At 37.9% G+C, this 26452-nt stretch overlaps 2 protein-coding genes across 2 annotated transcripts; one reads left to right on the plus strand and one right to left on the minus strand.

The window, feature by feature from the left end:
- The first annotated feature begins 534 nt into the window (after nt 1–534).
- LOC108987806 (dolichyl-diphosphooligosaccharide--protein glycosyltransferase subunit 2-like) lies at nt 535–11465 on the plus strand. Its single transcript, XM_018960819.2, has 20 exons — nt 535–663; nt 860–1004; nt 1638–1830; nt 1941–2030; nt 2218–2280; nt 2514–2583; nt 2749–2813; nt 3728–3782; nt 6306–6433; nt 6521–6636; nt 7021–7090; nt 7739–7843; nt 8068–8157; nt 8248–8396; nt 8724–8835; nt 8916–8999; nt 9820–9900; nt 9984–10208; nt 10741–10863; nt 11169–11465. Exons 2-20 carry the CDS (start codon nt 862–864, stop codon nt 11283–11285), a joined length of 2079 nt encoding a protein of 692 aa, XP_018816364.2. The 5' UTR covers nt 535–663; nt 860–861; the 3' UTR covers nt 11286–11465.
- A 451-nt stretch (nt 11466–11916) lies between these two features.
- LOC108987807 (H/ACA ribonucleoprotein complex subunit 3-like protein) lies at nt 11917–22802 on the minus strand. Its single transcript, XM_035694408.1, has 4 exons — nt 22640–22802; nt 21014–21088; nt 13801–13843; nt 11917–12337 (listed from the first exon to the last, which is right to left on the minus strand). Exons 2-4 carry the CDS (start codon nt 21065–21067, stop codon nt 12240–12242), a joined length of 195 nt encoding a protein of 64 aa, XP_035550301.1. The 5' UTR covers nt 21068–21088; nt 22640–22802; the 3' UTR covers nt 11917–12239.
- Between the last annotated feature and the right edge of the window lie 3650 nt (nt 22803–26452).

Here is a 26452-nt window from a genome sequence, read left to right on the forward strand (position 1 = left end):
ACAGTCATAAATTGTGTAAGTGTCGTGTATTTCTTTTAAAATAATGAGGTTTACTATTAAAAAAATTAATTTTTTTTATATAAATTTTATAATTATTAATTTATTTTAAAATATATATAATATTTATACAATCTCTAAAATTATTTTGATATATATATATTGCTGTAAAAAATAGGCTAATGGGTTATATAGGGTGTCTTTTTAACTTTTAAGCATGATTTTTTTGAGTCTCTATAGCCCATAACTTACTCATAGGCTGCCGAGGAAGCTCAAAAATACCCACCAACCCATGGCCCAACCAGTCTTATGTTTGATTATTGACTCTGGCCCATCTATGTATTTAGCTTTTAAACCTCGGACGCTCTTATCGTCACTCGAGGGTATGTCTTCCCGAGCATCCAACATCATCGGATGACCTTTCAAAAAAAAATCATCGGATGGCCCCTATGGTCACCAAGAGGTGCCAGGTGGCCTTCTAAAACTGGCCCAGCCCGGTTCGAACATACATACTCGTAATTGAAGCAGAAACTTGAGTATAGTTTCGGAAATTCAAGAAACTCGACGTCCCCCACTCGTATTTTCCTTCTTTCCACCTTCCGTCATCGCGTGGAGACTCTTCACACAGACAGCACTCTCGGCTCGCCCTCTACTCCGAAATCTTCGGTACGATCCCGCTTCCTCGATCTGAAACCCTCGGGCTTCGCGAAACTTACTACAGTCTACACTACACAATTAAATTTATATACAATGAAGATATAGCACGTACATCAGTACATGTATAAAAGCGCTTGTGTTTACAAGTGTGTGTATGTATAGCTGAAGTGGCTTTTGAATTGTTTATTTGTTATTGTTTTTGAAGGAATGGCCAAAAACCTCGGGGGATTTCTGTTGCTGGTTTTGGCGATTTCGATCTGCGAGGCTGCGTCGATCTTTCAACCAATCTCAGATTCCCACCGATCTGCAGCCTTGGAGCTCTTCACGCCCGCTGATGAGTCTTTCGGAAGGTCAGTGAAACCCTAATAACGCCCCTCATTATAATAAATTCTTAACTTGTGTTCTTGGTTTTGGTGGTTTATGGTTGATGACAAAGGTATATAAATGTATAGAAGATGGAATTTGAATCGTCTGTGAGGTGAACTTAATTAGGTAGTCCTGAAAATATAAGATTTGAAGGTCTATATAACCGTAACTGAACCCTCGACAATTCTGTGTGTTGGTAATTTTCTGGTTAGTTTATTTGAAGCAAATCAAGCAATGGAGAGAAAATTAGATTTAAATCGCCTTGGGAGGTCAAAGGTAGATAAAGGTGTCTTGGGAGTGTATTAATAAGATGTAAAATTTGATTCTGGTGTCAGTATGAGGACGTGCCTTTTACAAAATGGCTGTGTACTTGAATACTTACTGGATTAGAATCATTGTTGGCCTTCTAGTAAGCCTTTTGTTTCAGTTCTGGTAGCTTTGTTGCTTATGTGAATAACTTGAAATAACTGGAACTCGAATAATCTTAATGTAGCCTTTGTCCTATCTTTTTGTATATTAAGCATCTTAATTTAACTAATTATTTTTGCTTTGGATTTGAATTTAATGATTGGAGTTTTGTGGAGATTAACCATTTGGGTTGTATTTTATGCTACCAGCTTAGAAGAGGCCTATGAGGCCTTAAGAACGTTTGAGATTCTTGGAATCCAAGGAAAGCCTGACATAAGCACCAGTTCTTGCCAATCTGTTTCTGAAACTCTCGTGTCATCATCTTCGACTACAAATGGTTTATTCCACGCTCTAAAAGTTAACCGCATATTGAAGTGTAAGATTGATGAGGAAATCTTCCAGGTATCTCGTGGCCCTTGCTCTGATGTGTCGTTTGCAGCTTGTGAGTCATTGCTTTTGAGTAATGTGGCAATAACTCACTCCCAATTCTTAATTTCAATTTTCTTCTAAAGGGCATCGCTTCAAGACTTAAAGCTGTTGTCAATGATGGAAATTCATTGCTTGACTTCTACTACTCAATAGGAAGCTTGGTACTTGTCAAGGTAACAATTACATGTTTGTGCAGGATGTATTCTCTCTCCAGTTTTGATGTTCTGCGTAAGAATTTTAACTGAAAGGGCATTGTTACCCTTCAGAGGTTGTTGATTTTAAACTTGCATGCTCTTTAGCAGCTTGCATAATTTTGATCAATGATTCTAAGACAATTGGTTTATCTGATTTTTGGTGCAGGATCAAACTTCTGGAGTTGATGTACTTCTTGGTGATGCTAATGGAATATTCCGTTCCATTAAGGTTCATTTCTGTAGCACTTATTCCTTTGCATTAGTTCTAAGGTGGTCTAGGTACCATTGGGGATAACCCCTGGAACTTGCCATGTCAGACCAGGCAGAGCATCTGTTTCCAACATACTGGAAATGATCCTACTCTCTCTCAAATTTCCATCCTTGATATCTTTTCTGTATCCCATATATAATAAAAAGACTTATCTTCTGAATGTTTGACCTTATGCCCCTTGCCACTGGCAGGCTTTGAGTCAGAGTGATGGAAGGTGGCGCTTCAGTTCAAATAATCCGGAGTCTAGTACCTATGCAGCTGGTAATGTCAGGAGCCATTTTACCGTATGATGTTAGTTGTATAAACTTTGTTTTATTACTGAGTTTAGGTCTTAGGCATAATGGTTCTCAATGGTTGTATTTTGATCACTTAGGATTTGCTGAACTGGGTTACACTCACTACCTGTAATCACCATGCTTCTTTCAGGATTAGCCCTTGAAGCACTTGCGGGAGTTGTGTCGTTAGCATCTTCTGACATTGACCACTCATTGGTAATACTATTTTTTCTGTTCTTTGTTTTGAGAGAAGCTTTGAATGTTTTATGGATCTAAAATAATGGTCTAGTATTGTATTATTTATGTTGATCAAGGCATCTTTAGTTCAGTTACCTCCCAGAGATGAGGGTTTGCATTTATAAGCATCAAGCCCTATTTCCTGAATTTGTTTAGTTGCTACAGCTTTTGTAAATTTGACAGCCTTCTTTCTGATGAACTCGACATCACACACACACACACACACACACACACAAGAAGTGTTTTAAACATATATCCATGAAACTTAAGGATGATATTTCACCAAAATCACATAATATGGTTGTTTAACGATTGCCTTTTAGTTCAGGTAGTTATAAGGCCATGCTTCTCATGTGTTCTTGACAAAATGTTAATATGGTTTGAAGTTATTGATTTTATTTAATTATTTGCAAGTATTACTTAAGTAGGCCAATATTAGGTAAGATCTTAATTACCCACCCTAGTGGGAGCTATTAGTTTCAATGAGAATTAATATAAAGGTGATATTGAGGAGAATCTAATAGCCGTTTTAGGGTGAATTGTGTGATTGGTGGTAATACACTGCTTGCAGTGGCAATTTTTTAATTTGACTCCTCTCTATTTATTACCCACCCGTGCCTTCTTACTCAGCCAGGCTGAGTTTGAATGACTTAGTATGGCGATCAAGGCTGGAAAAATGTTATAAAATGAACTCTAATTTTCCAATATATATGTGTCCATTTTCTCATGCTATTAGTATTCTGATGAACTTATGTCACGCGTGTGCACACAAATATATCAAATCATGCTTTATCTGTTCTTGTCTTTGTTAGTTTGTTGCTTCTAATACTGGTGTCATCTACCATTGTTTATACTTTGATATTCCATTTCTTACATGCGGTTACAATTGGCAGATTGTTACATTAAAGAATGATATAGTGAAGCTCTTTGACAGTCTTGAGAAATATGGTATGTGTAGCTCTGCCTTCAAAATTCCTTTCTATTTTGATAATTCTACCCTTTACCTTCATAATTTGCGACTTTATATTTATTGACTGTCATTACTTGCCTTACTGCTAGGACTTACTAATAATATCTTGTCTATAAGTTCTTACAGATTTTTTTGCATCTACGTAGTTATCCTACGATTGTGATTTGTTGATTAGGAAGTTGTTCTACACTTTGCTAGCCTAATTAATATTTCTTGTTTATCATTTTAGCTTCACCATGGCTGACTTTAGGTGATATGGGTCTGAATTAGGAATCTTATTTGTTTCCCAATGGAGATAGGATTTTTTATATTTTTATATTTTTTAGTTAGATGTGCTTGCAGTGAATTTTGCTACATATGTGCTATAACCCCAAAAAGAATAGTCAGTTTTAAGCTTCCCTAGAATCATTTATAAATCCTAATTTCACCTCTTAAGCATTCAATATGCGACTTAGCACTCATGGCCACCTTTAACTTACCCACTTTATGTAAGTTATCTAATGGTTGACCTTACTAGGTTGCTCTAATACCGTAACTGAGGAAAAGCACTAGCCACAACCGTGCTATCATTGAAAAAAGACTAGTCAGTTTGAAGCTTTCCTATTATCGCTTATAAGGTCCAGTTCCACCTAGTAAGTAACCAATGTGAGACTTGCACTCATTACTAACTTTTAGCTTACCCACTCAAGTAAGTTATTCCTTTTTCATGTTACAATTTAAAACTGAGTAGCGGTTTTAAAATTTTAAATTGTGTTGTTACAATTTTAAACCTCCACTCAGTTTTTAGGGGGTAGAAGTGTCATTTGTGTTAGATTGCATTAGTGATAGGGATAGGATCTTAATAAAAAATAATTTCCATAAATGTGAGAGGTGTTATGTTGTGGATGAGCTGACTTACCAATAAAAACCATGGTTGGGCTTGTGGACTTGTGCAACGCCTATTTCATTCTCATTAATAAAGTTATTTTTACCCATAAAAAGAAAAATTGTGGATGGGCTCACTTGAATTCATTAGTAAATTGCTTGTTGATAAGGTTTCATTGCCCTAACTTGCCCATAACATCCATTGAAAGCTTCAATGGGTGCTATGTTTTAGGCTGTAAATGTTACGACTAAAGGAATACTTAATGGTTGCCCCCCCCCCTCTCCCTTGTTGTTCTTTTTTTTTTTTTTTTTGGGGGGTGTGCTATATTACAGAATAAGGGCGACTGTTGGAAACAAATTGTGATACCCCATTCTAATAAGTAATAAGGGTAAGTGGTACCTGGGTCTTACTATTTGTATACTTCCTGTGTACCTGGGCTTTGCCTATTCTATGAATACAATATCTTTGATTACCTATCAAAAAAAAAAATGATAAGAGTAAGTGGTATATGGGATCCCACATTGCTTGAGAATGAAAAGTTTTTGCTTTTTATAATGTTCCAATGGAGCTCTAACTGTATCATTGACTAGTCCTTTTAGAGTGTAAGTCATGTGACTTGGGTCTTCTATTGGGGCATTACAAATGGTATAAGAGCCTATCCTAACCAGAATTGTAGAACTTGAGCCATGCCACCTACGACAGATTGGCCTAACGAGGATGTCAGGAATATTATAAGGGAGGGAGATTGTGATGCTCCATTATGAGAAGTGATAAGGGTAAGTGGTGTATGAGATCTCACATTGCTTGGAAATGAGAAGTTATTGCTCTTTATAATGTTCCAATGGGCTCCAATTGTATCAGTGATTAATCCTTTTGGACTATAGGTCATGTGGCTTGGGCCTTCCATTGGTTGGTCATGCAGATGGTTTTACAATGCTGAAAACTGCACTGGCTGAATTAGAGAAGAAAAGGTCAATATTGGGAGAGGTCCCCATTAAGCTGATACAAATGGATGAAGGGTAGCAATATGACCTGTTCTTTAGCAGAGCTAATAATCAAGTGTATCTCGGAGTTGTTTGAACATTGTCTTTATTTGCTGAGTTCAAATGTGAATGTGGGACAGGAATGACCTCTTTTGGTTGGGTGAAGAGAGAGTTTGCATCGCTACATCTTGCAGCTCCCAAAAGGAGGGAGACTCTGCTTATGGTAACTTGTTGTTGAGCATCATCTTGGATAGTGAGTATGGTTCATAGAGTTGTTAATGACTTTTCTCCTAAAAATTGTACACACAATTCTCAACTTTGTTATATGGAAAAAGTGGCCTAAAGTTGGTAGGTTGCACCTTTTGAGTATGATTTTCCATAGTATGATGTGCTTGCATTTTTTGACCTGTCTTTGCCTGCTCTCATTAAATCGTCAACTTATTGGCATGGTTACTGATATGGATAGAATCGTATTTCATGTATGCATTTGCTATGTCTTCCACTTTTATAATTGACTTGATGGTAAGTTGATAATCTACGAAACACGATGAGTCCTAAATTTTGGATCTTTTGAATTCATCTGTTGTCAATATTCATTCTCATTTCTACCTCATTTAATAGTGCACTTAATTGACTGGATCACCTGTCTGTAGATGATGGATCCGTTTATTTTGATGAGAAACTTGTTGATGCACATGAGCATCAAGGTCCTCTTTCAACTACCTCCTCAGTTGTCCGAGGGTTGACAGCATTTGCATCTGTGATTTCAGGAAGTATAAATGTTAGTGTGCATGCTCTTATTGTGCAGGCTTTGTTTTCCTAAACTCCTGTTAGACTATCTGGTGATGCTTCACTTTTGATTTTGCAGCTTCCAGGCGACAAAATATTGGGTTTGGCCAAATTCTTCCTTGGAATAGGAATTCCTGGCAATTCCAAGGACTTCTTTAACCAAATAGACTCGTTAGCTTGCCTGGAAAGTAATAGGCAAGAGCTTGCTTGGAAAGCACTTATAGTTTATTATTTCTTGCCCTTTTTCGGTATCATATTTATATGATATTATTGCATTTTTTTCTAAGTGAGGGTTTTATGCTATAGCTGTTTAACTAAAACTGATCTTTGAGAATATGGTGTGATGTCTAAACATGTACATGTGCATGTGCATTTTATAATCTTTTATGTTTTTGAGTTTATAATTTTCCTTCATTGCTCGCTGGTTGGGAAATGATTGTTTCTGGAGTTTTACAACATATAGTTTGAAATATGTGCTGGACCTTTACATATTGTACTTTTTTTTTTTCCTTTGACCAGAAAGTTACAAAGTGGTTTTTTACCTAATACCAATGTTTTAATTTTCTTTTGCTGGTGCAGGGTTTACGTCCCACTGATTTTATCACTTCCAGCTACAGTACTTTCATTGACCAAGAAAGACCAACTGAAGGTATGCCATTTATCGAGATTCTTACAAATTTTAGCAAATGAGAATTGCTTTTCAATTTGAATACATGGTTTTTCAATTATTTGGCAGATGCGTAGGTATCAAGCTGTATATTTTTTGCCATTTTCTCTGTATGCTGATTTGAAAATTTCAAGCACAATGATGGTACCCTAAGCACAAAGGTTATCATTGAATATTTAGAGAAAGCCTGACCGCTTCGCCCTCACTCCCCCCCTTTTCTTGATTTTTCTTATAATATCATTGTCAATATTAATCAAGTCTTCAAAACTCCTCTCTTGACTTTATTATTGAGTTTTGTCCTAGTTGTTGGGCATAAAACTTTGGAATAAATTATCTGCACAAATTTTATGGGATGGAAAATGACTTATCTGCACATATAAATCAGTGTGAAATCACCTTCATGTGGATATTAATTGCATGTTTGTCACGTTTCATTCAGCCTGCATCTGTTGATGTCTGTACAAATTGGTGTATCTGCATGCATCTCTCATCACCCTTGCATCTAACTTTGTTTACTGTGTTCCAATTTGCCATTACAGCTTTAAGGGGCTACTGTCTGGTCTTTTGGTTTATAGAGCTCTTACATTAAACTTAAAAATTTGCTATTTGTGCTTTATAACATTTGATCAGGTCAAAGTAAATACTGTGCTTGGATCAAGTGCGCCTCCTCTGGCAGTGAAGCTCGTGCGAGCATTCATTTCTGGTTCAAAGGATTCTTCTGTAATTAAGACCCAGGTAAGTAATGACTTATTTTTTTGGCATTTTGTTTGTTTATTATTGCTCTCTTACCCAAGCGTTCATAGCGATTTAATACTTATAAAAAAATTATTGCTCTCTTACCTGCATTTGTGTGCTTTAGATATCATCTGAGATTTTTTGTAATGAATATCATCTGAGATGTTAATTGTCTGATTTTTTTAACTTGGATTTATGCTTTGTTATGTGCAATAATAACATAGGAACTCAAGTTTGACCCAGAAAATGCAGTACATTTCTTAGATGTTTTGCCCAAGAGTATTGATGTTGGAACTTACGTATTTGTTTTTGAGGTAACCTTTCTGCTTTTGGGTTCTAAATACATCAAGACTTAACCACAACTGATTTTCAATTCACACATGTTGAACTAAACATTTTTGTAGATTGTTCTTCATGATTCTGTGGACAAAGAAGTTTACACGACCGGTGGACAAACTCAAGTACCAATATTTGTTACTGGAATTATCAAAATTGACAATGCTGAAATTGCAGTGCTTGATAGTGATCTTGGCAGCATAGAAACCCAGACGAAGTATGTCATTGCCTTCTATGTTATTTTACAGGAGATTACTGATGATTAGTGACTTGTTTGTTGGATTCATGTCTTCATAAGGTTTATCCAGAGTCCAGACTCGCCTTTTCATGTTACTTTGATATATCATGCTTTATCCCTCTACATTTATGTTCTTTTTATTGTCTTTTTTTCACCTTCCAGGATAGGTGTCTCTCTTATATGCCCGCTGTGTGCTTGATTTGTGCCTTTTATGTTATAAATAAAGATTTATTACTTGAAAATCATGAATTTTGCTTCATGCATATAACTTTCTTGGTGTATTTTATATACCTTGGATCCTTTCAGGCTTGATCTGGCCAGGGAAAATGCTGCATTATTATCTGCAAATCACCTCCAAAAACTAAGACTATCCTTTCAATTGACCACTCCTCGTGGGAAGTTCTTTAAGCCACATCAGGTGCTTTTGTTTTTCCCTGTCCGCCTCTTGAATGAATTTTTTCCAGTATTTAGTTGGTTGAGAAGTTCGTTTGCCTGCAGGCATTTCTCAAGTTGAGACATGAGACCAAAGTTGAACACATCTTTGTGGTGGGAAACTCTGGCAAACAGTTTGAGATAATTCTAGTTAAGTTTCTTGGATTACTTGTTTAATTCCAGCATGTTTATAGCTGATTTTAGGAAACCACACACACAAGTGCACTTCTTCCATGTGATGATATCTGGAATAGATAAAAGGTGTTGGGCGTATGTCCTCGAAGCATTATGGGCTGTGGCACTGGTGGACCATGCTAAAAGGTGTGGTCTATATATTATTTTCTTGCTCACCCATATGTCTGGCAATTGTGTGCAATATGACTTGACCTTTTTACCCTTTTTGGCCAGAAAAAACTATTCATTGTCTAAGTTATCAGGCCTTCTGTTGGAAACTCAAGTTGTTAGAGATGCTCTGGCTAAATTCTTGAAGATAATGTAGTAGATATGCGTATTCATGCGCATGGAATTCCCATATCATGCTGATACACACTTAAAATTTAAATATGGAGTATGCATTTCTGACATGGTTCTACACTTGAAAGGAAGCCTCGGTATGCATTACAGCATTAATTATTAAATATGACATAGTTATGTAACGTTTGCTTGGAAAAAATTTAATCTTTTTGGTCGACATACTGGCTCTTTTTGGTTCTAGGACACTGAAAAGCATATGCCTAATCACAGTAGGGACTTAATCAGGAATCCATTGACAATGGTTCTAGATTATTGTCCAAGTGTTTCTCTTGGACTAAAACATATGTTCAGATTTAAAACTTTGTTTCAAATTGCATTTAGATACCTCCAGCATCCAGTAGCAAGCTTATTAATTAATGAATCACTTATCCAACTACCCATGATCTGGAAAATTAAGATTCTTTGCTTTACTCATCTTTGACAATTTATTTTGCAGGATTTTCTTGGACTGGTTGAGAAGTTTTTCTATCTCTCTGGCAGATATGACATCCAGTTAACTGTTGGTGATGCTATCATGGTGAGCATTGCTTTTCATCCCAAGTTTGTTCTCTCTAAGTACATCACTGACAGTCCAAGCAAATTTGTTGATCTCTTTTCCAGGAGAACTCTGTTTTACGGGCTGTTGGCCATGTCGAACTTGATCTACCCGAAGCACCTGAGAAGGCACCCCAACCTCCTGCACCTCATGTTGATCCTTACTCACGATATGGGCCCAAAGCAGAGATAACCCACATCTTCAGGACTCCAGAAAAGCGTCCACCCAGGGAACTCTCTCTAGCTTTTTTGGGTCTTACCCTCTTGCCATTTGTTGGATTTTTGATTGGGGTGAGTTTTGCATTAAGAATTCTTATTCTTCTCAGTATATTATTTTATCTGAAATACCATGTGCTCAAAACTATTGTTGGCCTCTTCAAGTTTGACAACACCTTGAGCCCTAGAGGGGGCAACACCATCCATCATATGTATGGAAATTGTGCCTTAACTGGTGGCTAAGATCTTGTTACTTAGATGTAACAAGTTTTATACAAAGAAAAACATGGTAATTCACTTTTAAGCACCAAATCTGTCCTTAAATAATCTTCTTTCAACCGGTTTTGTTATTTTCTAGCTGAGAGTTTTTGGTTCGTGACCTATTGTTCTAATGGCATTTATGGACTGTCATATATATTTTCCAGACATTCTCACTTGTAAAGGTGAATCACAATGACACTGGTATATTAAGGCACTAGTGTTCACTGGCTGATAGTATGACTGTCACTTTTTTCCCTGCGTGATAATGTCGACCATTTTAGAGTTCCAAATAGTCTTCTTGGACACTAAGTGATGTAAGTTAACCCGGCTTTGATGTCTTCAACAGCTATTACACTTCGGGGTGAATCTGAAAAACTTTCCCACTTCAGCAGTACCTGCCACGTTTGCCATCCTTTTCCATATTGGCATTGCAGCAGTTCTTTTGTTATATGTGCTTTTCTGGTTGAAGGTATGTCTTTTACTTTGTGCTTTCATCTGCCCTTTTTGGACATCTCCCTCCAGCTAGCTAGCTTCTATTAATTCCACCCAGTGATTTTGATGGCCTTAGTTTAATACGTGGACACCCCTTCAGATTCATTGGATAGAAGTCTTATCATCAATTCTTGAATGCTTAAATTTGAATACATTCTGAGACTGTTAATTAGGTTTCTTAATGTTCTTTCTTCAAAGGGGCACCAAAATAAAGAGACAGTTAACCACATTGATGGATTCTTTGTATATGCTCGTGTTTAATTGTGCTTATTTCATGTGCAGTTGGATCTATTTACAACATTGAAGACTCTTGGCTTCTTGGGAGCTTTCTTGATGTTTGTGGGACATAGAATCCTTTCCCATCTAGCCTCTACATCGGCCAAATTGAAATCTGCCTGAAAGAGATTTTTTTTTTTTTTTTTTTTTTTCTCCCCTCGGGAGATCAAACGAGAATGAGGAATTTTACAAGAAACAGTGGATGGGTCTTCAAATCCAATTTTGTAGGACCTTTTTCTGGCAAATTATGTTTTATGTGTGCCTTGAATTTTAGTTTACGTGATAATGACATTCTTGCCAACATCTACACCACCAATTCCTTCATCACGACACGTGCTCCTATTTTCACAAAGACCATTACCGGCGACGGTGTTGCTTAGTCTTGGATGGAGAGAACACTGAATAGCGTCAATATTTTGGACAGAGACTGGGTTTTCTATTCTACGACGGCAATTGATATGTTCTGTTTACAACTTTGTTCGATAGACTAATGCAGTTAGTCAGATCTAACAAAATTTTACAGCTTTTATCATAATAGATTAGTAAACTGATGCGGGTTGTTTGGGTTATCCTGTTATGCCTTAAAAAGATGCGAAAACTATCGTTGATTGTTAGAAATCAAACTTAATGCAACCTACTTTTTTTTATTATCATGCAAAACAGGTGTTAACAGAAAAAGTTACTTGGCTGACAGTAAATTTTGAAAAATTATTAGGTTATATTAATGTAGCAGTCATCCAATCACAACACAATATGTAATTCAAAATGCTGGTGCAAGCATCAAATTTAGCTGATAACATTCCATGACAGGATGAGAGTACCGCATGTCCTTAATATATGAATACCTAATTACTCAATTGGATGTATCACTTGAATTGCAACGAACAAAGGTGCTTTTAACACAACCATCCTCCCTCATCCCTCACTATAAGTGAACTCAAATGTCTGGAAGTAAGTTTTTTAACATCACTAAACATTTAAAGTTGATGACAAGGTTGCAGAGAAACTACAACACTTTTCCATGCAAGAAGCTTCAAATTCAGATCGAATCCAAAACAGGACAGTATATCGGCTGAATCAATACTTTTGAGGTGGCTGCTGGATTGGCAACAATCCAAAACGCTTCTTCAGAAGAACTCTTTGCCTTGAGTATTTGTCATCCGGGGAGAAACGGGCTGCAACCAACAAGTGGAGATAGAACTCGATTAATGGAAATTATTTGTTTTATAAGTAGAGCTTGATTAATGGAAATTATGATGAAAACGGTTGCATAAAGTAAATAGATTAGGGGTCGAGATGCATGCTTTTTCCCCGTCAAATGCCTACAGAATACTCTATCTGCTCTACCATTCACTTTGTTGAATCTTACCGGAAGCTTTTTTACAAGCACCTACTACCCATGCTGCTGTTGAGGCTTCCAAAGCATAATTTGGTGTCGTTTGCTTCCCTTATAAGTTAGAACTGGTACACAGTTAGAAAGGTCTTAATAGTCTCCTTTTCTTTTCTTTTTTTCCCTCTTCTATTGTGACACCCTAAGGGATGCCCAAGCCACGTCTAGGCCAATACTCCAACAGAACTAGTCAATAGTACAATTATAGCCCTTTGGACTCATTATAAAAAATGAGAACTTCTCCCTCCCAAACAATGTGGAGACCCATTCACCACCTATACCACTCAATATGGGGTATCACAGTCCCCAACCCTTAAATTTTAGGTGGAACAGCTCAAATCTCATATTTCTGGTTGAGATTGGCTCTGATACCATGTGTAACATCCTAAAGGAGGCCCAACCAACATTTGGGCCTATACTCCAAAAGACTGGTCAATGGTATAATTAGAACCTTTTTGAGATAACTATAAAGAGCAAGAACTCTCCCTCCCAATCATTATGGGATCTCATTCACCTCCTATACCACTCAATGTGGTGTATCTCATTTATCCCGACAAATTCTATGTGACAACTAGGTCAAAGAAATAGAACTATCACTACACTAAAAACACTACGTGCCATAGCCTGATATAATGAGGTTTTCAATACAAAATGAAGTATGACATTGAAGCAGATAAACAGCACACAAAGGTCGCACCAGCCTTCATACCCTCCAGATACGTCATATAAAAATATGCAACAATACGATGCAAGAAGAACGTAAAGGGATGGCATGATAAGCACGTGGACTCAACTGGCATTGTATTTTGGTAGATAGAAAGGATGATAGTTAGATGAAATGCACAAATAGTACCAGAATCTATGCAACAAAACCCAAAAAAATGATTCAGTGCATCTGTTTGATTCAGTTGAGGACATTAACTACAAGAAGTAGGCTGATCAAGATAACACAGCAAGATAATTCCAGGCAATTGACTTGAACAATAGTTGCATCTGTTGTTTTACAAACATGTCTGAAAAGAGCCACTAGCAGTCTACACCATAACTTTCCAGAGCTTCACTAATCAATTATTTATTTACATATTGACCTCTATACGTCTATCTACAGTCTATTATCACAATGTTAGTGAACAGGCAAAACAAGAGTGGCCCAATTTACTTTCGAATAACATTTGCACACAAATGCCCATACTAGTCAGAAAGAACGAGCAAGAGAGCACAGTTAATGTAATGTCCATACTATATTACCTGGATGAGCAGATTGTGTGGCCAGTCCCAGTGGCGAGTCTTTCTACATGAAGCAAAGAACATGAAAGTCAACACAAAAGAGCAGAGTAGGACAGAAGGTATTAAATATTAAATACTAAACAATGATGTTAATATATAGGGAAAGTCACATAAATCCAGAACAAAATATCAAGCCCTTGAGAAATACAAAGTTACACTTTTGCATATGATGTTCAGGATGTGTTTCAGATAGCCATGCCACAAGATCAGACACTGAATACATTCTGTAAATAATTTACGTGCAGCAGCCACATGTGCTCATTAATTTTTCCAACCATTCCCAAAGGTCAACCAGCATATTGATCACCAGAAATACATTTAGTTCTTTTTTTTATAAGTAATCAAGTTGTATTAATAAAAGAATAGGCAAAGCCATGTGTAGCAGTGTTTTAAATTTCGTACCGTACCGGCCGGTACGGCCGAAATTTTTCGTTTCGGCCGTCCGGCCGGTACAGGTATGATATATGTTCCGTACCGGTTAAAATACCGGCCGTACCGGCCGGTACCGGCCATTTCGGACTAAATTTCGGCCTGTACTGGCCTATATTTCGGCCGATACCAGCCGGTACCGGCCGATATTTCGGCCTGTATGTTTTTTTTTTTTTTTTTCATTTTTTCAAATTACAAATTTATTTTTTAACCCCTAATTTAGACTAGACTATTTATAATTTTTATATATATGTATTTCTATATAATTTATTTTTATATATAATTTATTTATATATCGACTATCCCGAAACGTTATCCCGAAACGCTATTCCGAAACGGTACCGGTATCGAAATATTTCGTTCCAGTGCCTTGACCGATACGACGTCCGGTACGGTATTCAAAACATTGATGTGTAGTACAAAGAATGCCCTAACTACATAGGGACAATAGATACAAGGAAATCATGGAAATCTTGGCCAATAAAATAAACGGTAGAGGCCCAAGTACAAAGGGTTCTAAAAAAGAAAGCAACAAGTTCCTCCTTCGATCTCTCTTTGTCCTCGAACGTCCGTTCATTGCGCTCCTGCCATACACACTATAGGAATCATTTTCCATATCGCCTTGATCTGTTGATTTCCTCTTAGATCAGTCCAACTAGCCAAAACCGCTACTACTGTCTCAGGCATAACCCAACCCAAGTCTAGTCTGCTAAATACCTCATTCCATAACCCTCGAGCTACTTCACAGTGTAGTAGAAGATGGTCCACAAATTCCCCCCCATTCCTACACATGCAACACCAATCTACGATGATCACCCTTCGTTTCCTCAAATTATCCGTTGTGAAGATCTTACCCGAGGAAGCGGTCCACACAAAAAATGATGCTTTGAGAGGCGCCTTATGTCTCTGAATTCTTTTCCAAGGAAACTGAATAGGGAGCTGATGTGAAAGGGTTTTATAGAACGAGCGAACCGAGAAAACACCACTTGAAGGTATCCACCAACAATGTGTCAGCATGCTGATTATTCGGTTTAAGCGAGTACAAAAGCCCGAAAAAAGCTGCAAAGCTGTCCATTTCCCAATCATTTGCCGACCGGCTGAAATTGATGTATCACTGGATTTGTTCCTCTACTATCACCATGACATCCGCCACTGAAGCATCTATTTCATTTGCAACCCTAAAGAGATCAAGAAATAGATCCTTCAAAGCACCATTACCACACCAAGAATCATATTAGAATTTGATCCTAGCCCCATCTCCTAGGCATAATCGTGAATGACGAGAGAAAACCCCCCATCCTTTTCTTATATGTTTCTACAACCCCACTCCATATGTCCCTCTCACTTCATCGGTACACCATCCCCCCCCCATAAACCCCCATATTTGCTCCCAATCACCAACTTCCAAAGGGCTTCTGGTTCTTTATGATATCTCCACAACCATTTGCCAAGTAGCGCCCAATTAAACAATCTCAGATTTCGAATACCTAACCCACCATTAGGGAGAGGACAACAAACCTTCTCCCACCTGACAAGGTGGAATTTAAATTCCTTGCCTATCCCACCCCACAAGAAGTCCCGCTGTAACTTCTCTGTACAAAGCGTCACACTTGCTGGAATGGGGAACAAGGACATGAAATAGGTCAGTAAATTAGATAATATACTCTTTATCAAGGTAATCCTACCACCTTTGGACAAGTACATCATCTTCCAACCTGCTAATCGACGCTCTACTTTCTCAATGACTGAATCCCATACAGAAACCGCTCTCGAGGCGGCCCCCAACGAAAGGCCAAGATATGTCATAAGGAGTGAGGCAATCTTGCACCCCAGAGTATTAGCCAACTGTCTGATGTGTTGAACACCTCCAATAGGCACCATCTCTGATTTATCCAAGTTCACTTTCAACACCGAAGCTACTTCAAAACAAAGTAAGAGAGCCTTTAAAACTCAAACCTGATTATAGTCTGCCTCACAAAATATAAGAGTGTCATCTGCAAACAATAAATGAGAGATTTATAAATCCCCCTCCCGGGGATCCAATCGAGTACCCAGTCACACGCCCATTAGAGACCAGGGTTATGGTCATTCTGCTCAAAGCCTCCATCACAATAACAAAGAGTAACGGGGACAACGGATCTCCTTGTCTTAAACCTCGAGAGCTATTGAAATAACCTATTGGACTTCCATTAATCAGGACCGAAAATTTCACAATAGATATACACCAACGGATCCAAGATCACCATTTCTCTCCAAAACCACATCTCCCAAGAAGGTCAAGAAGGAAATCCCAGTTAACATGATCATATGCCTCCTAAATGTCTAACTTACAAATAATCCCTGCATTACCAGCTTTCAGTCTACTATACAGACATTCATTTGCAATGAGAAATGCATCTAAGATCTGTCTATCTTTTACAAAAGCATTCTAGGGCTTTGAGATTATCTTTCCCACAACCTCACTAAGGCGTTTCACAAGTACCTTAGAGATAATCTTGTATACCCCATTTACTAGATTAATGGGACGAAACTCCCTAATCTCCTCGACCACAACCTTCTTTGGTATCAAAGCAAGAAAAGTGGCATTCAGGCTTTTCTCGAATTTTTCAACCGAATGGAATTCCTGGAACACCTTCATGAGATCATCCTTCAATACATCCCAACATGTTTGAAAGAAACCCATAGAAAACCCATCAAGACCTGGAGCCTTATCTTTAGCCATTTTTCTCACCACATCAAAAACCTCAGACTCCTCAAAAGGCCTCTCCAAACGGTTACCATCCATAGGCCCAATAGAATCAAAAACCAGCCCATCAAGCTTAGGCCACCAACCCTCCTGCTCAGTTAGTAGTTGTTCAAAAAAACCAACCACATGATTATTAATCACCTGTTGATCCTTGCAAATTATACCATCAATTTTCAGCACCTCAATATTGTTGGATCTTTTACGATGGTTGGCTACCCTGTGAAAAAACTTAGTGCTTCAGTCTCCTTCTTTCAACCATAAAGCTCTAGACTTTTGCCGCCACGAAATCTCTTTTAGTAGAATGATCCTCTCAAGGTCTACAACCAGCACAAGCTTTTGGGCTAATTCCTCCTGTGATAAGGTCCTAGACTCTTTTAACCTTTCTAGCTCATGGATCTCCCTTGTCTTACTTTCCTTGTGCTCCCCAACGTTGCCAAAAGGTTGTATATTCCAAAACTTCAAATCTTGTTTTAGAGCTTTCAATTTACTCGCAAACGTGAAGCTAAGAATACCTTGTATCTGATAAGATGACCACCACGATCTGACCTTATCCACAAAACCTTCCGATTACAGCCACATGTTTTCGAACTTGAAATACCTACATCTTCTTCGAATCCCCCCACAATCCAACAAAATAGGCCAATGGTTGGAACACAACCGAGGCAGTCTCTTTTGCCAAACCTCCAGATAGTGAATTTCCCACTCTGGGGAAATTAGGAATCTATCTAATCGAGACCAGGTCTGATTATTCGTCCACGTGCATGTCCCCCCCGCCATTGGTAAATCCACTAAATTCAACTCAAAAATGCATTCCGAGAAATCTGACATTGCCAGTCGCATTCTTCTATTACCATAGCTCTCACTAAGAAATCTAATTACGTTAAAATCTCCTCCAATGCACCATAGAAGATCCCACACACTGTGAACTCCAACTAGCTCATCCCACAATAATCTACGATCAGTGTCTGTATTGGGACCATACACACCTGCAAAAGCACACGAATAACCATCTAACACTCTCCTAAAGGAAGATGCCGTAAATAACCCTATGAACTCCTCCCTTTTCTCCACCACCCGTTGGTCCCACATCACCAACACTCCTCCTGAAGCCCCATCAGCAGCCAGATATACCCAATCCACATGTCTGCAACTCCATATGCTTCATACAGTTTTTGTAGTAATTACTCTCATCTTCGTCTCCTATAAACAAACAATGTCCGCCTTCCACCCTCGTAGTAAGTTTCTTATTTGAAGATGCTTACTGGCCTCATTTAGTCCACAGACATTCCACGATACAATTTTTTGTTTCATTTAGGATAGGCCAATCCCTTCCCCTTAGACCCATCCCTACAAGAACTACCTTCAGAGTTCATGGACCATGTTAGCCTCCTAAGTTCACGTTCTCTCTTTAAACCAGCTTTTTTTTTTTGTTGGTGCCCAGCTTCAATGGCAGTGAGTAGCGCCATGAATTGCTCCTCATATCCTTCACATTTCAAACCAACCAAGTCCTGTATATCCTTCACTATGTTAAAAACCCAATCTAAGGCACTTGACTGGTCTAGAAACAAGCAATTCAAAGGGGTAGGGTTTTGAGTTATGAACTCCAACTGTTCCTCCAAGATCTCTTCCTCGAGCACAAAACCCACTTCCCCTCCCTGATTCTCTTCATCTAAGAGAAAGAGATCCTCACTGGCCGAGTCCTCTGTCCCCATTTTATCGTGACTATGAAAACCACATGGGCTCTTTCCCTCACTTCCCAACAACACATTCTGCCCATTCAGATGAAGAAAGTCCTGCAACATTGGTACAACATCGCCGAGCAACTCCAGAGTCCTCTCCGAGAGATTCTGCCCATTCCCCAGAGGAGACGTGTCTCACGGCAGTGATTCAACGACCCTGAGCAGCTCAAAAGGCCTCACCCAACCAACCCCACCCCTCTTCGGCATTTTCTGACCATACCTCAGGCCATCATCTCCGCCCCCACAAGTCGGTGGTGGTGGAAAAGACTCCACCAACTCAGTCGGCTTCTCCTACAGTTCCAGCCCAACCTCCGACGAGTCCACCACCTTCATCGGTGTCTTCTGACGAAGCGACGAAGTCTCCGGCACGTCCACCACCCTCTGGTGGCATTGCGGCTTCGTCTGCGGCTGAGAGGGCCTCGAAACACCTCTTGCCTGAGCCCTCCATTATTTTCAAGTGGGTATCAATTTATTGGGCTTAAGCGGGCTCAAAACGACCCAATGGATGGCCGTTCTTAATCCCATATGAGATGCGGGCCTGTTGACCCAGCCCTTTACGCGTGACTAAGGGCCTCCTAAACTCACCGTTTTCACCCCCTGCAGGCACCGTTTCATCTCCTTCCTTAAAAGCCCTGACACTCCTAACCACTTTATCCATCTCCCTCTGCAAATACCTCAACTGCTCCTGCACCTCCCTCACCATGCAGTACAAGTCTCTGCCATAATCATGCTCCCGAGGAAAATCGTGAGTGGCTCAATGCACGTCACCCTCATAGTACCCCCTACCAGTTCCTTCCCACCCAGTTCCTCCTCCGCCATCCCCAGTTCTCGGGACACCGTGCCTTCCTGCCGAAGATAAAACTTCTTTGTACAACTTCGAACCCACCTCAGTACCTTTCCATGGCTTCCTCTTAAAACCACCATTAGACCTTACGTTGTTACTGCTCACCTGGATAGCCTCCAATAACACCTCATTCATTCTTCTCCATCCCCTTGCCCCCTTTCCTTCAAGAATAATAATACTACTTCGGCGATTCCCTTCATCGTAAGCTGCCACATCCAAGAATCTACCCCATTTATTCGAGCATAGCTGAGCTATGACACTCCGATGGCCCTCCCTTATTGACGTATAAAAGTCCCTCCTTTTGCCTATCGTGCAATCCTCCAGAGCTCTTCCAAGCCATTTTGCAGTGCCCCAGCCCCAGTAACAGCTCCTGCTTGAACCCCCTAACTCTCTCAAGGATTCGAATAAGTCCACCTTCTCTCACCATTGTGAAGAGCTTTGATTCAATCACAAACTCCCTTGCAAAACACATCCAAACCACCATCAACGTAAACACAGAACCTAACTAACCACCATTCTCATCGACGAAGAAAACAAAAATGAAACTTTTTCGCACATGTACGGAGAGAAAAAAGTGAACCAAAGCTTTGTTAGCAAGTCATTACATTTAGTTCTTACAAGCATAAGGAGGAAAATCAAAGTACATGGAAATTTTTTGGTTGGTCAATGCGAAGATTAACCCTCATAGGTGTAAAATGGAAGCTTACCCCTCTAAAGAGGTGCAAGCCATTTTTTTAGAGCACTCTCTCCCCTCTCCCCACACCCAAATCTTATGACTAGACTTATTGACTATTGTAGAGCAGCTTTGTAGCATCCACTCTCTTGTCAACGCTGCCGCTCCACTTATGCAACCCCCTACCACCTCCCACTGCTCCCCTTACACATGCCCTTGTTTTTGTTATCCCTTTGTCCTATTGCAAGCAACCCTTGCCATGAAATTTGACTTTGACTCCAACTCAAGCCTCCGCCTTCTTGCACTTCTCCGGCTCCAATGTTCCATCAAGTACCACCTCACTTAATCTCAATTCATTCCTCACTAGCTATGAGTCAAACTCATAAATAAATAAATAACTATTGAAATGGATATATGGACAAATTTACATGCCAACAAAACGCGTAAAAGTATTTATGGACAAACTTTAAATCTCCACCAGAAAGTGGAAAATAATTTATTTGCTTTAAAAATATTTTCTTCTGAAATTGTTTTCCTATTTTCCTCATTTCACGTAAAAAAAAAAGGGCACAAATTAAAATCTCCTGAAGTGGGCAATGTAACTAACTTAGGTGCAAACTTAAGTACCCACAAGCTTAGACGGACCAAGTTTTATACATTCAAAGCTTAAACAAAACTCCAAACGATGAAAAGCATGGATGTCCTATTACCAGCGAGCTGCGGGATCAATCGGAATGGCATACCTTAGTGGTATAAACTTTGTCACCATTCTCGTTTATGTAGAACTGGAGATACATTTTCGCTTATCGCTCAATCCACTGAAATAAAAGACCAATATAAAGAATATATCTTTTTTGATAAGTAATATAAAGAATATATCTAACAACATATTTACACCACACACCAAAAAAAGCAAGCTTCAAACTAAAGACCAAAAAAAAAAAGGTCTAGACTCCAAACTTGTACATAAAAATGCAACAATTAAACACCTAAAAACAAATAAAAACCAACACAGAACATTAAACAAAAAAAAAAAGGGACTCAGCAACATCACCTGTTTAGCCTGAGTCAGGGGTGTAACCGGTTCGGTCCAGTCCGGTTTTGGATAAAATTTAGGACCAAACCGATATGTACCGGTTTTGCATTTTCAAAAACCGATTACACACCGGTTAACCCCCCCCCCTCGGTTACATCTGGTGTTACCGGTCCGGTTTTAATAAAATGCAAATTTGTAAAAAAAAAAAAAAAAAAAACTGCTTTAAAAAAAATCTGTTTTTATACTTTTATTCCAAAATCTGTTACAACTACAAAAATCTGCTTTACTAAAATCTGTTTCATTTGAAGGATCCATCTATAGTAATAAAAATAAAATTAATACAAGCAGCTATAACAAATAAAAACTAACAAGATCAGCTTTATAGTTTTTATTAAAACTGATTTTCGGTTAATAAAATCTGCTATAACTATTAACTAACATAACTAATAATATGTAATCAAGGTTTTTACAAATTGATGGGAATTTATATGGCAGAAAATAAAAGGTGCAAGCCAGCCTTTTGATGCAATCAGATTGCACATTCTCTAAACATAGAGTTCAATCTCTGAATTTTCTTGCCCTAACACCTCTTTACATGTTTTTAATAAGGAAACCTTCTCTTTAAACAATCATCTAACCTTTACTATCCTCCACTTTCACTTACTTCACCTACTATATATATATGAACTCTCAAAAATAAAAATATAACAGCATTTTTAATTTTTTATGTTCATCAAAACAATACCGAACAGATCATCATGCATTAATCTCTAAAGGGAATTCACGAGTACAGCAATGATAATATCAGATGATGATCATACATAGCAATGTTGATGTGTGTGTGTGTGTGTGTGTATTTATATATAGATATGTGTGTGTGTGTGTGTGTGTGAAAAACCAATTAAAAACAGAGAAACATGCACTTATATATTGAGAGTCTCCTTATTAGCAGTAAAGGTAGAGACGTAGCTAGCTGGGTCCTAGATCTTGGCTTTGGTTTTGAATCAAAGCAAAAGCCACAAACTAATCCATGTTGATCTAGGAAAGCTTTTATTTTGGTTTTATTTTTACTGCCACGATACTGATCTTTGAAAGGATTGCTCTTTACAATTTAAAGGTGTTCATAAACAGTTCAAAGTTAGGGTAGTTTAAAATGAAAGAAGGGTCATGCATCTTCCATGAAATTGATCGATGATGGTGAGTCTGGTGACTAATCAGAATTTAACATCAATGTGTGTGTATGGTAAAAATATGGGATAAACATTTTACTAAACTTGCAGAGTCTACTAACATAAATTAAAGGAAAGAATCTTTGACATTCTCATGTTCTTACAGGCACGGCGAGATGGGAGGTGCAACGGCGCCGTTTCCTGTGTTTCTGAGGGGGCGACGGCGAGATGTGCAACGGCGTGAGACAGAGACGAGAGGGCAGAGAGGCAGAGGCCAGAGAGTGAGGAAGAGAGGGGCTCGGGTGAGGAATGAGGATTCAGGAAGAGAGGGGCTAGGGTTTATTCGTTGAAGTCTTGGAGAGGAACGGCGCCGTTTCCTGAGGGTTTGCCATTTTTTTTTTTAAATGATCATTACAAAAAATTTCTGATGGTTTGGAAAATTGATCATTATAAATATTTTTAATACATTTAATACTATTAGTAAGTATATAGTAAATTAGTATACTAATACACTAATGTATTTATCAAAATTATTACTAATACTATAGTGGTAATATATTGTAAATCTTACTAATACTCTTAAGATGATTGCTAAACTCTTATACTAGTACTATATATTATACTATTATAGTGTTACTACTGCATATAGTGATATTAATATAGTGATATTAATAATATAAGTCAATATATAGACTATATAGTTATACATTAAAGAATATAATAATACATTGATACTAAATATATATAGTTATAGACTATAGTGATTTAGTTATAGTAATTAGTATTATAATTTAACTATATAATAGTATTAATATTAGACTATTAGTATAATATTAGTATTAGTTATAGTGATTTAGTATAATTATATTATTATAACTATAGACTATAGACTATATTAGACTATTGGTATTAGTATATATATTAGTATTAGTTATAGGTATATAATATACAGTTCCGCTGCGAAGCGATCCAGCTATTAAACTGATAATAGCAACCCTCTATTCACACGACGATATGTAGACAAAAACACAATAAATTAGTTAACCTCACCACACAGAATCACCACAAGCAACCTTCCTTCACTCGTGCCTACTGCATCTAATGAAAGCATAGCAGTTTCTCATATAGGCAAAACCAAACCCGTCACCGCACCTTGAGACACTAGACTCGTTGCCACCACCAAACTCAGTCACTGCCACCAACTCCATCGTCCCAACAACCTCCATTGCCCCCCCCCCCCTGGCGAGATATTTTTCTCCATCGCCCCACATCGAGGTAATTACTCCCTCCCCGACCCCGACCCCGATCCCGGTGACTTGCTCTTATTTATGTTGATTTCATTTGATTTGGGGTTATTTATGATGTATAAAAATGCTATGTACCAAAATCAACCCAACTTTTTAATCGTGAAACAAATGTGAGCTCGAATACCTCATCTTCTAGCAATGCTAGTTTTTCTGCTTCTACAATCCAGTCATGTAGTAGGCGTTCCACGAGAACACTATCAAGAACGGGGCGAGAAAGGGGAGAGCGAAGTGAACTTTGTTGGTGGTTTGAAGTGGTGGTTGTCAGCGATGTTGTGGGTGAGGGTAGTCCTTGGTCATAGGTTTTAGCAATGCAATAGCATCAACAAATACGTTGATGGCGTGGGTGTGAAATGAAGAGGAGAAGGCACAAGAGGAGTTTTGTGAATTTTTTATCAGCTGTAGTCAAGTGCACAAAATGTAAAATGAAGGATCTAGGTGGCAAAATTTTATTAGAGGGTTGTTAGTTGGGTATGAACAGACCGACCGGTGGGAAGGTTTTCTCTATAATATATTAGACTATATAATAGTATTAATATTAAGCTATTAGAATAGCTATATATTAGTATTAGTTATAGTGATTTAGTATAACTATAGTCTGTATTAAACTATTAGTATAACCATAGTCTATATGACACTATTAATATTAGTATATATATTAGTATTAGCTATAGTTAATATATTAGACTATATAATAGTATTAATATTATATGATTAGTATAGTTATATATTAGTATTAGTTATAGTGATTTAGTATAACTATATTAGTATAAGTATAACTATAGTCTATATTAGACTATTAGTATTAGTATATATATTAGTATTAGTTATAACTATATAATATATTCAACTATATAATAGTATGAATATTAGGTTATTAGTATAGTTATATATTAGTATTAGTTATAGTGATTTGGTATAACTATATTAGACCACTAGTATAAGTATAACTATAGTCTATATTAGACTATTAGTATTATTATATATATATTAGTATTAATTATAGCGAGTTTAATTTATTGTAACTGTATTATTGATAAACTATAGTGATAGCATTTTTTATTTTTATTTTTTTGAAATAAAAGAAATTTCATTGCTCCAATACCAATCAATACATGATTTATCTAGTAAAATAACTGAAATAACCTCATGGGGCCTCCTTCAATCCAAACATACTCATTTTCTAAAGACATGCCTATTTTTGCAGCATGTGCTGCCTTGTTGCCACTCCTTTTGATAAAACTCAGTTTCCAACTTGCATGCTTAGAGAGGAAGAACTGAATATCCTCAATCAACTGCCCCTTCTAAGAACAATCAACTTTGGGAGCAATAACACAATCAATTACTACTTTTGCATCTCTCTCAAAAATCATTTGATTAAGTTCCAATTCGTGACCTTCCAAGAACAATCAACTTTGGGAGCACTAACACAATCAATTACTACTTTTGCATCTCCCTCAAAAATCACTTGATTAAGTTCTAACTCATGACACATCTGCAAACTTCTAATTAGAATAGCATTCTACAAAAAATGCAACACAAACATGAGCTTTTGGAGCAGACATAACAACCTCAGCCTCACATCTGCTGTTTTTTAGTACAATACCAATTCTCATTGTCTTATTTCTAGCATCAAAACTAAGCTTGTAGAATGGATCAATTGATGGACTCCCCCCCATATTAGTAACTTGTTGAGCCTCTCTGTCTGCAGCATTAAGTGAATTCATATGCACTGCATAAAAAGCTTCAATGTCACTTAAAGCTAACCTTAGAAAAACATAAGGACTCATGAAATTATTATCAAACGCCTGACTATTCCTCATAGCCCAGATTTTGTGTAGAACAACAGCCACCTGATTCAACTTCTGAGCCTCCAATTTGCTATATAAATCATACCACGGCAAGGTAAAATCATTATAATCAGAATGTCACTTCTTAACAGGGCTATCATTCCCCCCCAACACACACACACACACACACACACACACACACACACACACACACACACACACACACACACACACACACACACACACACACACACACACTGCAGTAGGACAGTTTCAAAAGACATGAATAACTGTTTCCCCATGTCATTTGCAAACTGGGCACAAACCATTCTCAATAATCTGTTTTTTCTTCAGAGTAAGTTTTGTATGTAAGATATTATTAAGTGCCTTCCAAACAAACTGTTTAATCTTACAAGGAACTTGCAACTGCCATAACTTCCTCTACTGCACAACAACTTCCCCTCCATTCGAGGCCTCTCCTCGAGACTAATTCCTCATCAAACAATTCAAAAAATAAGCACTCTTTACTGTAAATACTCCATTTTGAATCCTTATCCAAAACAGTTTGTCATTGACATCCTGCAGACTGATAGGAATACTGCAAATTATCTTGGCCTCTTTTGAACTGAAAATTTTCTCCACCAAATCAGACTTCCACCTATGATTAGCAGCATCAATTAAATCTGCAACTTTAATTTTTGGCTCCAACTGATGCATATGAGTTTGTACTTTATAAGTGGATGGTTGTGGTAGCCATTTATCATGCCAAACTCTTATACTCTTGCCATGTCCCACCCTCCAAATAGCTCCTTCCTTGACCAAATCTAGTGAGGACCAAATACTTCTCTAAATATGAGAAGGAGAGGATCCTATCTTAGACTCC

The sequence above is a fragment of the Juglans regia genome, chromosome 10, assembly GCF_001411555.2.
Source record: "Juglans regia cultivar Chandler chromosome 10, Walnut 2.0, whole genome shotgun sequence".
Lineage (NCBI taxonomy): Eukaryota > Viridiplantae > Streptophyta > Magnoliopsida > Fagales > Juglandaceae > Juglans > Juglans regia.

What these genes read in the sequence shown, in the direction of transcription:
- LOC108987806 (XM_018960819.2), top strand. Translation starts at nt 862, where the DNA reads ATGGCCAAAAACCTCGGGGGATTTCTGTTGCTGGTTTTGGCGATTTCG. An exon ending in GCTTGCCTGGAAAGTAATAG is followed by an intron (nt 6,637 to 7,020) that starts GCAAGAGCTTGC and finishes TTGCTGGTGCAG; the next exon opens with GGTTTACGTCCCACTGATTT. An exon ending in CCAAGAAAGACCAACTGAAG is followed by an intron (nt 7,091 to 7,738) that starts GTATGCCATTTA and finishes ACATTTGATCAG; the next exon opens with GTCAAAGTAAATACTGTGCT.
- LOC108987807 (XM_035694408.1), bottom strand. Translation starts at nt 21,067, where the DNA reads ATGTATCTCCAGTTCTACATAAACGAGAATGGTGACAAAGTTTATACC. An exon ending in ACAAAGTTTATACCACTAAG is followed by an intron (nt 13,844 to 21,013) that starts GTATGCCATTCC and finishes TGCTTCATGTAG; the next exon opens with AAAGACTCGCCACTGGGACT. An exon ending in CACACAATCTGCTCATCCAG is followed by an intron (nt 12,338 to 13,800) that starts GTAATATAGTAT and finishes TGTTGGTTGCAG; the next exon opens with CCCGTTTCTCCCCGGATGAC.